The following is a 17,473-nucleotide window of genomic DNA, read 5'->3' as shown; positions in this document are numbered from 1 at the left end:
TTTGAGATTCGAAAACGATATAAAATAGAAAGCATAATAAATTGTCTTCGTCACAGGGGAACGGTTGTTCAAGAAATTGATGAGCCGTAACCTAAAACATTTGACTGCCTTAAAAGGAAACAGGACTAATTGATTGGTATATATGGCTGGAAGTTGTAAGAATAAGTCTACTTGGAACAGGTGCCCATTAATTCTGACGCCGAGAGTGAAATATGTCGAGTAATTAGAACCGGGTGGGATGCATTTGGCATGTATTCTTGGATGTGGGACGGCAGCTTGCTGATGTCCCTGAACAGAAGTATGTAACAGATAATTTTTATCGGTGCTGCATTATGAAAGAAATGTTTGGGGCACGCAAAGTGTTCAACCTGAATCCAGGACAGCGTAGCGCAGCATGGAAATGGAATGGATGGGTGTAAAGTTGAGACAGGAAGCGAGTTGAGTAGGTCAGATTTCACGCGAAATAATTATATTTAATACTTTATTAAGGAACATAAACAGGCATGGAGAGGACAAATAACGCGAAGGCGAAATAACTCACGGTCATTAAGGGCACTTGGCTGACTTACAATTAAGGGCTAGATTAAGTGGCGGAATAAATTCGGAACTTTACGAGGATAAGATGGCAGCAGCTGCACACATGACAAGGTCGGTTGGCTGGGTATGGGAGAGACTTTTCTCCTGCAGTGTGCGTCCACTCATTCCTACTAAAAGTCATGATAGTGAGGTCTAAACGCGTGCAAGGATAAAATAACCATAAATAGCGGCGTTCGACGTTCTGAATCGACATACTGGGAGTAAGGATTCTGATTTAGGTTGCTCCACCTGAGGTTCTTTAGCATGAACTCCCATCGCTCTGCACACAGGTATTTTTGTATGTTGTCTCCGTCAAAGTACGACCGTCATGACTATGTTCGAGCATGCAACAATGAACGGATTCAGCCACGGAATGACTCTGAGCCTCCACGGAGGGGCACAAAAAAGCATGAGAGCCATCTGAACGTCAGTTGCAGTAAATATACACTCGTTTTCTGGCTAGTCTGTTTATTGCACTTGCACAGGTTTTCTTCTCGCGTACTTTAATAAGAAACAGGCACCAAGAACAGCACCACTTTCTTTATTCTCTTTTTGCAGTAAACATGCATTAAGCAGTCTTGGTGCTTTTTGTGCTTAATTCTCTTTGGAGTGCAGCTGGTGCGACCTTCAAATCATCAGTGGCTTAGTATAGTGGAGCACTGCAGATCACTAGAGGACGCAGCAAAACATTACACAGTGAAAAGTTATTACATTAATTCTTGTTTGTTTTTCACAAAGTAATGGTGCTTTGCGAAGTGATTCTTTGAGCTCCGACGTAGTGTCGTTTACCAAGGCGCAATGAAATTCGGCTTTTTTCACAAAATGTGGCGCCCTCTTAAAGTGGTTGAAAAGTCGTCTGCTACTGGTTGAAAACGTCCTTGGCGCCAGCAAAATGACGGTGTGTGTTCTGGACACCTACCGCCATCTGTCGCATACGCCTGTCAAGAATATTAACTACACATGGCCTCCGAGATCAGTAGCGGCTGCGTCGATCACGGAAGCTAGGAACTGCGCATGTGCAGCTTGGGCTGGTGGTTTGTTTTCAACCAGGGGAGAGGCGCGCATGCGCAGAGCGGCCTTGCGAAAAAGGCAGATATTGCACTCCCAGTTGTGTTTGGGTGCAATCCCGCTTCTTTCACTACGCAGGTGAGGTGTTCATCGAGAAGTGCGATTTCAGCTGGGACCGCGATAAGGAGAGCTTCACTCTCCGCGGGGTATCGGTGGAGATCGAGCCTGGCTCCCTGGTAGGTGTGGTCGGATTTGTCGGCGCTGGCAAGTCATCGCTCCTCGCTGCCATCTTGGGAGACATGCTGCGGACCCGCGGATGGCTAGATGTCGGTGTGAGAAATGTTTCTTTCCTCGGATAGAGAGAGTCCTCGTTTAAGCGAATCACGTTTAGCCTCTTTATATCATGCGAAATACGTGATGGTGGCATTTTTCGATGGAAGAACCTTGGTGCAACTCTAGTAGTGTAAGATGAATAATTCAAGTCGTGTGTGAAAGAGCATTAAACAAGGAGAGAGGGGGGAAGCCTCAGTTCGCAGGTTGAGCCAACGTTTCGACAAGTGGACTTGTCTTAGTCTGGGCAAAGCGATCATCACTGGCAGGGGTTTAAATACGCTTTTGCTTCCGAAGAAGAAAAGCTGGGGAGGGGGAAAGTGGTTGAGAAGAAAGTAGGTCAGGGAGTGAAAAAATATACAAAAAATGTTCCTTCAGTATGTATTTCTCAGCCTGGAACAAAGAATCCTGTGGCCTGCAAAAGAAATAAAAGTGGCAGTACCAGGAAAAACTACAATACGGGGTCGATGATTAGTCACCACTTAAGCAGGTTCGGTGCAGATGCACCTTTCTTGAAACGGGATAGGCTTTGCAAAAGGCTTTGATAAGGAACATATCTGCACGGGAACAATTCTTAAAACTTTCGGCAAAAGGGGGGAAGGGGGAGGACAAAGGCACAGAATAATAACCGCACACTGAACCACAACTGACATGTCAACAAAAAAGTTCGAGAACAAACTCAAATAGCAAGCGATAAGGAGGAAACGTGTTTGGAGAAACGCATGCAGCCTATTGCGGTGGGGAATAGAGTGTACATGTGGCCGTAAATAAATTGTACAATTAATGCTATATGGGAATATTTTCCCGAATAGTTATGGTGCAGAGGAAATATATTTAAGGAATTCTAACGTTCCTTTAGAGATATTTATTCCTGCCGGTTGCAATGTTCTAAATGTATGAAGTAGATATGCATGCCTCTCTATGTGACATGGTCCATAGGGTCACGAAGAGTCGGACACGACTGAACGCCTGAACTGACTGACTGACTATGTTTTTTGTCCCTTGCAGATTTAAAGCCTGCCTGGAGAATATATAATTTAATGTCTTCGAACTCATGGTCTTTCTGATCGAAATGCTAGGAAACTGATTTCGGGAGGTTTTTGCCTGTGTCCGCCCGATCGCCATTAAGCCTCATGTTTATTTGTTGCCCTGTCTCTCCGATGTATTGTTTATAGTGGTGTGCCATTTTGTTTGCTCACTAATGTTTTTGAAAGAAGGAAGAAGGTATTCAGCGTAATCAAATGTACGAAATATTTAATGAAAGACCAGCTGCCTAAACAAAAATGTGCGTTTTATAAGTTCCAGCGCTGGTCCAGTGTGTTCTTTCCTTGTTCCGATACGAGACACGCCGTACGGACGAGCCGATGGAAATATGAAGTTTTTGGCGGTGCAGCGGCGAAAGGATCTCTTTATGTCCACCCACATGAAATTAACCCTTCTACAAACGTGGGAAGGCTGACGCTAGTGGCACTAGTTATGGTCCTGCAACCAAGGAACGTTGAACATTAAGCTTGCGTGGTCAATGCACTGCTTTAATGCTCGTGGAGTAAACCATTCTCTGCTCTAAGAAAAGGTGCTGTGATATTTTCTTTCCTAAAATCCCTGCACCACTATGATAATAGCAAATACAAAAGTCCTTAAAAACGACAAGGCGGTCGCATAATGCATGAAATTATGAGTTAGCATAAGCAGACAACCATTTGTCCTGCGCCATAAAAAAGCAATAATGTGTTTTTATCAGTATCATATCTAGTAACCATTTAGACAAAACAAACTCCGTATAGCATGCAATACATGGTAAAAGATAATACTTATGACCAGCAACGCTAACCACCTGCCAACGCATTCGCGACCTTATTACTAACCCTGCAAGAGGGAATGTGGATGTTTTTATAATTTTTCTTGGAAGCAACCATAATTTGTCCTAAACCATGCACCATGATCATAATATTTACGCGCGCTTCAGTAACTCAAACCTTCAACCCAAATATAGAGTAATGTTCAGGGCCATCTGGCCAACGAACACTTTCAAGTCAGATACTATTATCGGGATCTTAGTCTTAAAGGGCAATCAGTCCGAAGACACCAGGGCCCGTATTCCGAGTTAGCGTCGTTATCGATGTGTCGCTATCTCACGTGAACTCGAGTCATCTGATTGGTCGAAACGCCGGAACTGGGTGTTGCTACTACGAAACCGGAAGAGGTGGCAACATCATGTTTTGGCGTTTCCACAAATCAGATTACTCGAGGTCACGTGAGATAGCGACACATCGATAACGACGCAAACTCGGAGCACGGGCCCAGATAGCAGCCTAAATATCTTGACATTATTTCAGCAGGAGCTCCTGGGTATAAGGTTTAGTTTTATCGTTAGGCCACAAAGTAAATTTTATCGGTAAAATGAACTATGAAACCCTAAAAACTGACTTTAAATGAACATCTCAAATAGAATCTCCTCCTTCTGTGGTACTATTATAACCAGTGTGGAACTTTATATGCTTACTGTAGTCTAGCATATCGCACCCAATATTTCGCACTTATTTATGCAAAGCGCGTTGCAGGGCAGGGTCGCATACGTAGCCCAGACCCCCAGCATCTACAACATGAGCATCCGTGACAACATCACCTTCGGCTTCAAGCTAGAGCCTCTTCGGTACCTGACGGTCCTCAAGGCGTGCGAGCTGCAGGCCGATCTGGCCTCGTTCCCAGCCGGAGATCTGACCGAAGTGGGAGAGAAGGTGCGCTACCAGATGTGCACTCCTTTTGTTTCGATCAACTCTCTTGGGTATTCCGTAAAATTTAGCGATAACTGGTAGAATCACTAACGCACCCACATCAATCTTAACCTCTGTGCAGCACGCGCATCGAGGCACCCCACGTTGTTGATGATGATGGTGCTGCGGCTGTCCCCTTTGTATCAGGTTGGCGCAAACAACCCAGGCAGCACAAACCAATGGTCCGACATTGGTAGTGTATTGGCAAATGTTGTCCCAACATAGGGCCAGTGAGCTCCCAACATAGTACCAATATTGGTCCATGATTGTGCTGTCTGGGAATGTACCCTAGCCGTTATTTGATAGAAAGAAACGGAGGTAGAAAAAGAAAAAAGTTAAGCATGGACAATGCCAATGGGAGAACTGAGAGGAAGGGATGAGCGGGGTGGGTAAAGGTAACACTGCACGGTACAGGTCACTGAGTGCTCTGCGGGACAGCCTCGCTGCGGTCCACGCTGCCATCCCCAGCGTCTCTTGGGCTTGGATGTAGTCTTCCACCACCATTGACGTAGTCGGCAAGTTCCAGAGTCGATACTTTGCTTCGGTAGCAAATATTTTAGCCAGTTGGGATGCATCAGATTTCGTGAAGTAAAAATCACTATCTATTTCTTTATTCGATTGACCCACATCTAAGGTCAAGACACCCTCCGAAATTTCCTCGCCAACTAGAAACTCTTTACCACCGACTCCGCCTGAACTGTGCATATACAAATAGCTTGCGATACCGTTTTAGTAAAATGAACAGTCCGCTTTGTGACAACTGTGGTTCGGTTGAAACTGTGCAACATATTCTCCTTGAGTGTCCCGCGTACGCTGACGAGCGTGCGTACTACGAACATAGTATGGAAAAGCTCTCCCCAGTGTCTTTAACAATGGATATTGTTTTAGGTCCCTTGGCCTGCCCTAGGCAACAGAGACTCGCAATGAACTTTTTATTTACGTATTTAAAAGACATTGGACTTTTAGATAAACTTTAAGTTCACCTAGAATGTTACCCTTCGGAATTTTTCACGCTGTGAACTCTATAAGCACATTTATCGGACTATGCATTTCATCATATCATTTTATACTATTACTCCATGATGCACCTTTAGAAAATATTTAATGGCCGCATTTTATCTCCCCCTTCATTTCTTTTATTTTGCTCACGATTCTTTATAATTCATTTCCAGTTCCCCTTCCTACACAGAGTAGCATGTCAGTGAAATTTAAACGCCGGCTAAAATCTCTGTTCTTCATTAAAGGGTCTCTCTTGACGCAGTCGCTTTTTGCACGTCGTCACCGACTTAAGGTCTATTCACACTTGCGACTAGATGAGGTCGCGCGTCTACCAGTCGCGCGACCAGAGGAGAGGAGCTCGCCACTATACCGATGTTCACACTTGCGACTGTCGCCTTCTCGTTCGTCAGGCACAGTTGGAGCGAACGTCGGTAGCGGCCGCTTGCCAGACACTTCAGCTTTTTCAGGCGAGCCCGTGCGCATGCCGCGCTCTCGTGTTTCCAGGAGAACGCCAACGACGAATAGACTGTGTCTGTGCCTGCGTGAAAAACCCATTTCTCAAACGTTCATGGTACCTACCGGATAGTCCGAATATCTTTCCAATCTCCTCCAAGGCCATATCTTCCCTGCCTTTGAATTCCGGGTGCAGTTTGTTGAAAAGGTAGGGGTATTCTTTAATTGCATTGAGAAGGTGCCCGATCGAGTACTCCGGGACCTCGCTGATTGGTGAAATGGTTTGCGACTAGTAGTCGCGCGACTGAAAATTCGAGCAGTTCCCGATCGGCCCGCGGCAGTCGCTTTTCGACCGATGCGACCATTTGCGACTGTCGCTTTTCGACCAAAACGGTCGCGCGACCGCTGCTAGTCGCAAGTGTGAACGGGCCTTTAGCCGCGCGGCGTTGTCTTCGGTTGGGTGCCTGTTACTTGAAACGGCTGGACAGTGAAGCCGAACTTGTGGCTTAGCGTGCGCACTCGGAAAGTCCACGTGGTCTGGTTACCCTTGAAACCGATCTCGCGGAGCGCGGCCATCTCTGGTCATTCATCCGGCGCAGCCTACCCTCGAGGGAGAGCTTCACGTGCCTCGAACGATGGCCACCCTAAGTCACTCTGGATGGCGTGATTCCTCTGAGCAGCATAACCTGACCACAAATAGTATAAAATATTGTCAAAACGAATAAGAGCGCATTTAAAGGCCACTGATCCCGTCGTTTCTGGGGCGCGTGTAATAAACACCATCTATGAAAAAAAAAAAAGATTTCGTGGCGCAATGGATTAGCACTACTCATCTCAGCCCTGGTGCCACTGAAACATCTGTTCGAATCCTGCATTACGACATTTTTCTGATTATTTGTTTTAATTAAAAAGGTTAAAATAAGTTATCAACAACTTTCCTGGGGTTTAGGTAGCATTATGTGATGATTTTGGTTGCTTAATAGCAGAAAAACCAGCCGTGAACAGCACCATGAGGTGCCTGCTGCACTAAGCGTTTACCTTTACTATAATCGTTTTCTGCTTTCAGTGAGTGTATGTTACCGTAAGGTTGCGTTCAAACACTCAGCAACAATCGCCGTTTAACTCGCTGAAAGCATCGTCTGCTGGAATGCTCCTACGGGATACGGTTTGGCAATACGCCTCCGGGCGTTCTCTCTTTTTGATCGTGTTTACGTTTGCTCGGAACATAGCAAGCGTGAATTTGTCAAGTGATTTTAATTAAGCCTTTTTTTTTTCAAGTCGAGTGAAACGCAAGGCCGCAAAATGTTTTTGAAAAGAGTAACTAATAACGCAGTTACAGCCACCGCAATCACCCGATTCTGTCCTGCTTCTCTCCTTCCGTTCCCTCGCAAAGGCTTTTCACTCTCCTGACCGAGGTTGTATAGCCTCCGCAAGACAAATTCCCCTTCCTCCTCCACGTTTGGCGGGAGGTGGGGCGTGGCACTCCGCGTGCGCGAAAAAAAAAAAAAAGAAAAAAACAAAACGGTCGAGGGAGCGCGCGCCGCTGGATTCAGTCTGGCCGTGGCGAGGGAAAAGCGCGCAGCGAGCGGTAGACACCCATCCTTCTCCCGTCAGTCAGCGAGACGGACCAATGGACGTCGTTCGCGGTACGTACGTAATTGCTGTTGCTCGATGGGCCAGCGCAGGAAACGGGGAAGCTGTCTTCCTGAAGGAGAGCATGAGAGAGCTTTGAATTGTATTTTCGATGCTTTGCGGCGCGCGTGTCACTGTAGCATTTTGCGCAGACTATCTCCGGTACCTGATCGAAAGACTGGGCTCCTTTGCTTAAAAGGGTCTTCCCTGGACAGTGGCCCAACTGGCGCGGACCTCATAAACCGGAAGTGGAACGTCACGTGACGCTTGGTCCGCGGACCAAAACAGGTCCGTGGTCCGTCGTGTGGATACGGACCTCATAAACCGGAAGTGGAACGTCACGTGACGCTTGGTCCGCGGACCAAGCGTCACGTGACGTTCCACTTCCGGTTTATGAGGTTCGCGCCAGGTCCGCGGACCGAAGCGGGCGAAAGTGGCTGGGCATTTTTCTCGGACCGCGGACCACGGACCTGGCGGCATTCGTGAACGGAGGAGGCGCGTTTGCGCCCGATTAAAGCGCGTGAGCTAGCCCACATCAACAAAGTGAACTCTGAACACGTTTTTAAGAGCACCAAGTAACATATAGGCAGTTTCAAGGAGTGGCGTACGACGGTGTTTTTATGCAGCCTTCGAGTACCGAGTACTACGGTACGTGCAGCCCTACGTACTGCTGCCCTGTCACGTCCCGGACGAGTGTTTTACACCGGCGTGTTTAGTGAAAAGTGTAAAAAAAAATGGGGCCCTAGCTGCATCATTAAAGAGAAGTTCCCATATGAACACGTTTGACGTCGAATGCCGCGAGTTTGCCGGAGCGGTGCCGCCGTAAGCACGGTGGACGACGCCGCACTGGCCGCGCCTATACTCCCTAGTCGCCACTAGGCCTAGATTGTTTCAAATCGAAGCCACCGCGAACGGTGGATTCTAGATTTGTCCAGTACTGTTGTAAATGGCCTGCCCAGTGAAAAAAAGAAAGAAAGGAGAAGTCTACCGACTGTCATGTAAACAAAAAAAAAAGGACATGGCCATATATGGGCGAGGCCTTAGCAGCGGAGATAGTGTACAAGAAGGCCGGGTGAGCCGGCGCTGCACATGCGGCAGCTGTTATGCAGAAACTTATCACAGTGATCCCCACGAAGTGATCAGTTCGGATACGCCATTATGCCAGGCTTGTTATTCTAGGAAAGACTATTTCACTACGCACGCTGGCGCAAGAGATATCTGCCGCTGCCGTAGCACGCCTCGACGCGGCGATAGGGTGATGCTTGAGCACGCTATTCCCGAGTTGGAAGCAGCTCCACGCACGGTGTTATAAATAATTAGGATATTTGTAACCGCTGCTTCGTTATGCTGATCGCCTAAAGGGTAACGGTTGCGCGCTGTGCAGCAGTGGTGAGCTGCTATTCGCGTTAACTGCGGCTAAGTTCGGTCCTCAGTTAAGGCATCCGCGTACGTTGATGTGGTCCTTATTGACCATCTTCATCTTTGCGTCTGTAAATAAACAGATTACGTGGAATGCTGTCAACTCAGGTACGTTCTTAGGGCTGCACAGGTGCGTCCATCCATGTTTATATGAAGCCCCTATAGACGAAGGCCGTACCTGAATATTGCCCAAATGCACGCTAAATTCGGCATTGTGAAATGATGTAAAAAAATAAAAATCGGAGGCAGTCTCCAACGAGCGCATCGCGAAACGGCGAAGTAAATCGTATACCTTCGGCCGGTCTCGTGGTCCGGCTTGTCGGCTGCTATTTTGGCCCGCCGTGTGGATGCTGTCGCGGGCCGGACCGTGAGCGATCGACACCACGTGACCGGTCCGCGGCCCAGTCCATGGTCCGTCGCATAACCACCTGAAAGAACCCTTTCACTGATGTCGACAGACTCCGCTTCACATGCTGAATCGGCCCGTAATAGTGACACCTGTGATATGATTACGAATACAAGGCCGTTTTCTATCGAAACAGGCCTACTCCAATTTCTCTACCCCCTGCGGTCCTGAAAGGTGGAATCATGATTTACCTGTCAGTCCTTACATTGTTCACAATGAAAACATAGGAGCACACATGCAGGTGCCGTTAATAGAAAGGATTAGGAAATGCTGTAATATGAAAATTTTCCATGTGTTATAGGCAAAGCTTTTGCCAACACCCGTTCACGCCCCATCACAGCAAGCTCATGGGTTGACTGTGGACAAGGAGAATTTGGTCGTCTTATAGAAAGATGATGTTGCAATGGGATCAGTGTAATTAAATTTATCAATATTCTGCGACCAGATTTCTGCCTATATATTTAGAACAAATAGGTTTCTGTCTGTGAGGTTTCCTGCATCTAGAGCTGAGCACTGCTCATTTAACAGGGTTGATTACGTGAGAAACATAGCCATTACCGGAGTACTTCATGCCGCGGCACTGTGTGACAACTCTAAAGCAAAGCTTTAGCAATCACCGAGGAAAGTGGCGTTTTGAAAGAGAGTTTATCTTTGCATTCAGAACGTGGCCTGTTGTCTTTCGTCTAAAGATGCGAAAATTTCGCACTTATTGGTGTTTCATTTCGGTATAAGATCGCGGAAAAATATAAACGAGCTCCCAAAATTTATGTGTCCTAAGAAAGCCCCATAATCGAGGTCAGCATTAATAGGCCCGTCTGGATTATTTTCCCATGCCGAGAACAAGAAGGCGCTGTTTCTTATTTAGAAAACACACACACACACACACACACACACACACACACACACACACACACACACACACACACACACACACACACACACACACACACACACACACACACACACACACACACACACACACACACACACACACACACACACGCACACGCACACGCACGCGCACGCGCGCGCGTGCGCGTGTGTGTGTGTGTGTGTGTGTGTGTGTGTGTGTGTGTGTGTGTGTGTGTGTGTGTGTGTGTGTGTGTGTGTGTGTGTGTGTGTGTGTGTGTGTGTGTGTGTGTGTGTGTGTGTGTGTGTGTGTGTGTGTGTGTCGAAACATTTCCCTTCTGGTAAAACCTTAGGCAAATGCAGACCTGCCGGGCTATCTAGCGCTTTTAAAGCAACGGCCTGAAAACTATCTGCTTTGCCTAAACTCCGACGATGGCGGCCTGGTGCGTTTAGAGACCATTCAGATTTGTCAAAAAAGGCTTGACGTAGCACGTTCATGGGCGGAATTGAAAAGAAATTAGAATGTTAAATAATTTGATTGGAAGGTTCAGCACTACCACTGTCTTCAATGACAACCATATTGCTAGCATCGCAATGGGAACACATATGTCAGTGACCGCTAATGAGCGCTTTCTAGACCGAGCGACTGCTGTCAGAGACATTTGAGGCTACTTGCGGACAATCTCGATGCTGCCTGCTGCAGTTTGAGTTCGTCCATTTTCTGTTGTATGGCGCGACACAATTATACTCTCGCCCTCAGCCGTGGAGCAGGTGTGAAGGCTAGTGGACGGGGAGCGTAAGAGAGGAGAATGGAAGCTAGAGGTATTTGGACGGCCGGATCTGCCGTATCAGGCTACGTATAGGCCACAGCCGTTTGATGAATGAAGGCTTATCTGTCACAACATGGATGCCACCGATGAAGCGCCTATGCTAAGTGCCTCTGTAGCCAGTTCCTCGAGGACAACGGCTCCCTATTCATCCAAGCTGCAGAGAAACGGTATCTTCTAGAGTTGTGTCCACAACAATCCACGTCGACCACACACTGGGGAAGAAGTTTGGACTTAGTTCTACAGAGATTTACACCAGTCAAAATACAGCTTTGAGAAAGTGGAAACCTAGACACACTTCTTTACAGACCATAAAAGTGTGTTCAATGGAGTTAACAATAGATTGATTTCATAAGTTAAACTAAGCCCCTGTCTGCATTGATCAACCAAGCGTAACCGAGCTAAGCCAAGGAAGAGCCACCCATAGTATTGCTTTCGCAAGCCTTTAGCTTAACCAGAGTTAAACCACAGCCATTTTGTATTTCTGTTTTCGCAGGGCACGACACTTAGCGGCGGTCAGAGGCAGAGAGTGGCCCTGGCCCGCGCCGTGTACAGCGACTCGGACGTGTACCTGTTCGACGACCCGTTGAGTGGTTTGGACGCCCAGGTGGCCGCTAGAGTGTTCAGGCAGGTGATGGGAGCCCAGGGGCTGCTACGCAGGAAGGTCAGTCCCGTTTTTCCTGGTTTAAGCCTCTGTCAGCACGTACCCTAGTCTAGAATGATGTACGTCACTGAAGCGTAGATGAGCTCTGATTTAAACAAAACGAAAGCAATGTTTTGTTAGCAAACTCTGTTCTCTACGACGGGCCGTGACGCGGTCACATTACTTGGTTTGTGTGTAATCCCAACAATATCAAACTTGGTAAACATTTTGCTAAGACACAACAATAGATACCAAATAAAAATAGTTAGAGGGAAAATACTTTAGATATATTATTTACTCAAAACTTGATGTGGAATATGCAGTTAAGTGAGGTATACACGGGGCAGATAAAACATCTCTGACACTTAGGTGAAGGCTGTGCAGTGGGACCCCCAAAATTAAACGCGTTGACATATTAAACACTTGCATGACGAATCATTGAATGTCCGAAGATAGCATGGGAACCAAATACAGCACCAATCATTAGTTGCTGGACAGAGTTCAATGACTAGTCTTCGGATATATATTTAGATTTATATTTAGTAAATCTCGGTTCCTGCATAGTTCCATTTGGTCTTACTCGTTTATAGCTGCGGACCAAGTTTGACATTCGAAATATTCATTTCAAATTTGCAATCAACAGGTTGAAATCAATTTATATGACATCTATGTAATAGCACTAATTCAGTGCTCCGCAAAGAAGCCCAGTTTGTCCACACCATGCCACCAGTTTCTCGCAAAAAATGTATCAGTGCAGATCTTTTTTTTCTAGAGTAATTAATTTATAGAATTTTTTTTCTTATTCTGCTCCACCATTTTTTTTTTCTTAAGCGCCTTTGCCGTATGTTTGAGACACTTATTTTTGACAACTTTCTAATCTAATCAACTTTTTTAACTGCATGGTGGGAGGTTTTCTTTAGCGCACGCAACTTATTATATACAGATATTATTGTGAAACGCCGCGCTTGTTTGTATTCGGCTATAGAGCAGCAAGAAATGACTGCTTGAGAAACAACGTATGGCTGGGCTTATTGTAATTTTGCATGTACGTTAACACAATTTGAAGCCTGAAATCCAGAAACCGGGGTTTGTCACCTGACACCTTTTTCATGGGTAGAGCCGAGTAGTCATTCAGCCAGACGGAATTCTGTGCTGCAAGGAATTTTCATTTTTTTAGGGGCTTTCAGAACGACACTGTGGGGTCGCAAAATGATCATGTAACAACACAGTAATAACAAGGAAACTTGGCGATTGTTGTGAAGAAAGCACGTAAAATGGTTCGAACTAACAGCCGTGGTCACAGTCGCTTTGCGATACTGCTGTTCTTTTTTTTTTTTTTTTTATCCCCAAGCTACAGTGGGCCGCTTCTCCTGCTTACCAGGTGAACCGACACAGTACACTTTTCTGTGCGGATTGTTCATGAAATAATAAATCTTCTTTTGACATAATCTTGTTCTTTTTTAATTTTCTCATTCGTATGATGGCGTTATAATCAGCCAATAAAATATGTGTCGTTTTGCAGTGCACAGCAGAAAAGCTAGAGCGCATCACTATGCTAGACCTGAATCGGCGGTGTCTCGAGCAGGTCGCTAGGTGGAGAGCCATGATCTGGATACTTGAATTGCGGAGCTGAAATACAATCTGCACTGTTCAGCTTGTTTTTTCACATGCTGCCTTCCCGCTCTAAGGTAGCAACAAAAGTTATGAGAGCTATCCACCTTCGTGTCTCTTTTAAACTTGCACATATGCTATACGTCCATCTACTATAGCCGAGTTCCCTGCGTTTCTATATCATATGGGACACTGTGTTTTTAATACCGAGGTTCTACTCGATGAGTCGTTTATTGTGTGCTTATAACGTCTCTTTAAACCTTGGTTACATTCACAAGACCAGCTACGCTTACACGTGCATCCTCAAATGCGCAGTACTTTGTCCTCCTTCACTCGCATACGTTCAGCAAACCAGAACAAACACAAGAAGACCGTTAGAATAATGTGTCAGGAAAACTTGTACCAGACGATAATGGCAAGCACTCGATAAGGGCACTGAGCATACGCGCACAGCTGAGAGGTTTCATTCAAGTCGTCGTTTATCACACCATCCTTGTCAATACATAGAAATATGAAACACTCCAACAGCTATTTTTACATGAAAAGCGCTGTTCAACACTTTTGCAGTTTATTTTGAAATATTATCTGTAGTAGAAGCCTAAGTGAGTGCTGATTTCAGACAACGGATAATTTTGCAACGCGTAGAGGAGAACAATAGCAAACTAAAACAAAATTCACCAGGAAGTGCCAGCTTTGTAGAAAATTCGAAGTCAGAAAAGCAGCTTTTTTTTTTCTGCCAGAAATATTTCAGAAGAGTATTACAGCAATTTAAATGTGTATACGGGGTTCGCATGTGATGTTTGAGGCGTTATAACTTCATATCATGCACAGTCTCAGCAGTGCGTGACATTAATCAGCATGTAGTGCGAAGAGAGGATAGCCGATCGTCGCTTAGGGTAACAAACTGGATTCCAAAGGAAGGAAAGCGTAGCAGGGGGCGGCAGAAAGCTAGGTGGGCGGATGAGATTAAAAAGTTCGCAGGTGTCAAGCGGATGCAGCTAGCGCAGAACCGGGTTAATTGGAAAAAATTTGGGAGAGGCCTTCGTCCTGCAGTGGGTATATAGTCAGGCTGATGATGATGATGATGATGACAGTCTCAGCAGTGCATATTTGAGCACAGACGACAGAGCTTACTGGTTAAGAGGCAAGATGACGCCTGCGGTGAAGGCGATGGAAGTTATGGTTGCGTAAATTGACATACACGTGCCGCACAAGTCACGCTTGTTCTCGCCCAGACTCGCATCCTGGTCTGCAGTCAGGGCAACCTATTGAGGCACGTCGAGCGGGTCCTGATGGTGCACGACAAACAAGTACTGAGCTTCCCCAACCTGGCCGCGCTGCTGCAGGACCCCAACGCTCCACGCACTCTTCGCATAGGTCAGAACCAGAGGCCGCCCCCAGAATACGCCACCAAGAGAGCCAGGTGGGTACTTCGTGGATTGGGATTGAGGGATTGATTTATAGGCAGGGAAAGACGCGGTTACTGTCTCACTTGTTTTCTGTGCACACCTCAGCCGCGCCGTAAGGGAAGGGAGGAAGGTGGGAGCGAAGGTGGAAAGAGAGAAAGAGGAGTCGTAGTGGAGCGCTACGGAGTAATTTCGACAACCTGGGGATATTTAACGTGCGCTGACATCGCACATCACACGGACGCCTCTTTGTTTCGCCTCCATCGAAAGGCAGCCGCCGAGGTCGGGTTCGAACCCGGGTACTCCGGCACAGTACTCGGGCGTCTTACCACTGCAGCACCCCGGCGGGGTGCTTCGTGGACCTCTTTCAAGCTGCACTTGACGACCCTTCAGCACAGCTGCACTTGACGACTCTTCTAGTCGATAATGCTCAGTGCTCTGCTTAGCACTAAATGTCTTTTTATTACCATGTCAAAATATATTTTGACCACCCCCCAGCCGAAGTACAGACATCGATAATAATGTAAAGTTCGTCGCTTCAAAAACGCATTCACGTCTTCAGTTTCTTAAATAACACTAGCGCTGGTAAGCAAAATAACACCGCCGTAATAGCATTGTCATCCACAACTTTAATCTTAAAAAGCACCATCTCTAAGTGAAGCTTACATTTTCATTTTCGCGAACTCACTTTCCCTATGTCCACATTACCCCACCCGCGTATTTTTTGTGTGCAATTTATCTCGCGGACGGACCTCAGTGAGAACAAACCACGGCAGAGTTCCAATGAGGTCAAAGTCAAGACCGCACCGCTAGCTCGTACCACATTGGGGGCGCGATTAAAAGTTGGCCGTGGCTTAGCTCAACTAGGCCAGGACAGAGCCGTACCCCCTTTGGGAAAGTTTGGCGGATGGGCGGAGCCAACAGCCACCCAAATTTAGCGGCGGCGCTGTCCGCCATTTTGTGCCTAGGCACCCCAAGCTCGCCTCGACGGCCGAGCTAGCGCTGGGTCTCTGGCTAGCTTTTACAGAAGAAAATAAGAAGATTTAGGATAGGGGGATCCTATCGGTTAGGGGAATAGAATAATAGGGAACCCAAGCTCAAGTTTCGCTGCGCGATGGCAGCGCCGCATTCCTGGTATGGTGGCGAAATGTGAAACGATGGGGCTTCGCCGGAGCAGACGCTCCGCTAGCTTCCTGTGCACGCGCGGCGATCGCGTTGCGCATGACGGTTATTTGGCGACACAAAAACGCTTCCGCTTATGCGGAAGGGATGTACTAAGTAGCATTGTGTCATGGGAAGCCACAATAGTAGACGAAGCACCAAAAGACGAGGCTCACGTATGACTTTGCAGATTCCTTTGGAAGCGTGTCCGCAAGACCTATTTTCCAACCGCATGACAGCGTTCTGGGAAGTCTCGCGTTCTTTGTGGAAGCGAAAAGAGCCAATTTCCCCTTCCTTCGTAAACTCAGAAATGTTGACAGTTGACAAAGACGGCTTGGAGAGGCATCAAGAAGTGCAGTGGTTTAACACCATGCATAAAAGTGAAGAGGGTGGAAGATTATCCTGCTCTTCGCTCCCCACGTGTCTAGTTTTGCCGATTTTCTGTGCTCTCTCCCTCCTATGTGAGTGCTCTGAAAGCAACCAAATCAACAGATGCGACGTCCGCGATCGAGACTGATGTGTGAATGTGCCCTAAGTGTCCACAGCTGCCTTTTCATTTTTAGATTGACCAAGAAAATATCTAGGAACGAGGCCTTTTTTTTTTCGGGGGTGGGGGCGGCGTTGGAAAACATGCCTTGCTGAGACGCTTTTACAGATTTTCGCAAATTGGCCAATACGTGAACCAATCATTATTATTATTATTATTATTATTATTATTATTATTATTATTATTATTATTATTATTATTATTATTATTATTATTATTATTATTATTATTATTAACGAAGATATGTCGGAAGTACAGTACAAAAGTGATCCTAGCTATGGCTCGACTGACACTACTCGCACGGAGCACCCCATTCGCGTCACAGGGTTTGTGAGTGCAAACCAAATATTATCACAAATGAGCACAGCCATTTATTAAGAATCGAAATAAAACCCAATGTAGTACAATGTAGTCGAGGGTTCGACGGCGTACCGTCTGGTCAGGAATCATGGTTTGTTGATCGATTCACTGGTGACTGACCATGGTCAATTTTAAAACAAATGACGTTTCGGGCCCTTGCTCACAAGTACAAGCTTGGATTTCACCTGCCTTCCGAGCCAGCGAGCCGGTTATGTCGCGTGCAGTGCACGGAGCACGCATGTGCTTATGAGATTGCTAGCGTTCTTGTCTTTGAAGAAACACCTCCTTCGTACTGTATACTTATTCTACTGCAAGCTTTCCTTTGGTATAGTCGTAATAATAAAAAACAAATCCGTATATAGCTCGCATGCTAGAGGCCAAAACGATGGTCAGCGAGCGGGCCACTTTGTTTCACAGTACTGATGATACTTTAGCAGTTTTTAAACATATTACATACGACAATATAATTACA

The 17,473-nt window shown here is 46.4% G+C and overlaps 1 protein-coding gene across 1 annotated transcript in view; it reads left to right on the top strand.

Annotated features, from left to right (window-relative positions):
- The window catches only part of LOC146179217 (ATP-binding cassette sub-family C member 4-like), a 91,314-nt gene that overhangs the window by 50,897 nt on the left and 22,944 nt on the right, over positions 1 to 17,473 (top strand). Inside the window, exons 14-17 of the mRNA XM_084580147.1 lie at positions 1,723 to 1,916; positions 4,476 to 4,652; positions 11,770 to 11,937; positions 14,763 to 14,950. Coding sequence (XP_084436273.1) covers positions 1,723 to 1,916; positions 4,476 to 4,652; positions 11,770 to 11,937; positions 14,763 to 14,950 — 727 coding nt within the window. The remainder of the gene's footprint in view (positions 1 to 1,722; positions 1,917 to 4,475; positions 4,653 to 11,769; positions 11,938 to 14,762; positions 14,951 to 17,473) is intronic.

The sequence above is a fragment of the Amblyomma maculatum genome, chromosome 9 (genome assembly GCF_055883805.1).
Source record: "Amblyomma maculatum isolate TAMU_Amacu chromosome 9, ASM5588380v1, whole genome shotgun sequence".
Lineage (NCBI taxonomy): Eukaryota > Metazoa > Arthropoda > Arachnida > Ixodida > Ixodidae > Amblyomma > Amblyomma maculatum.
This window is presented reverse-complemented; position numbering and strand designations above follow the sequence as displayed.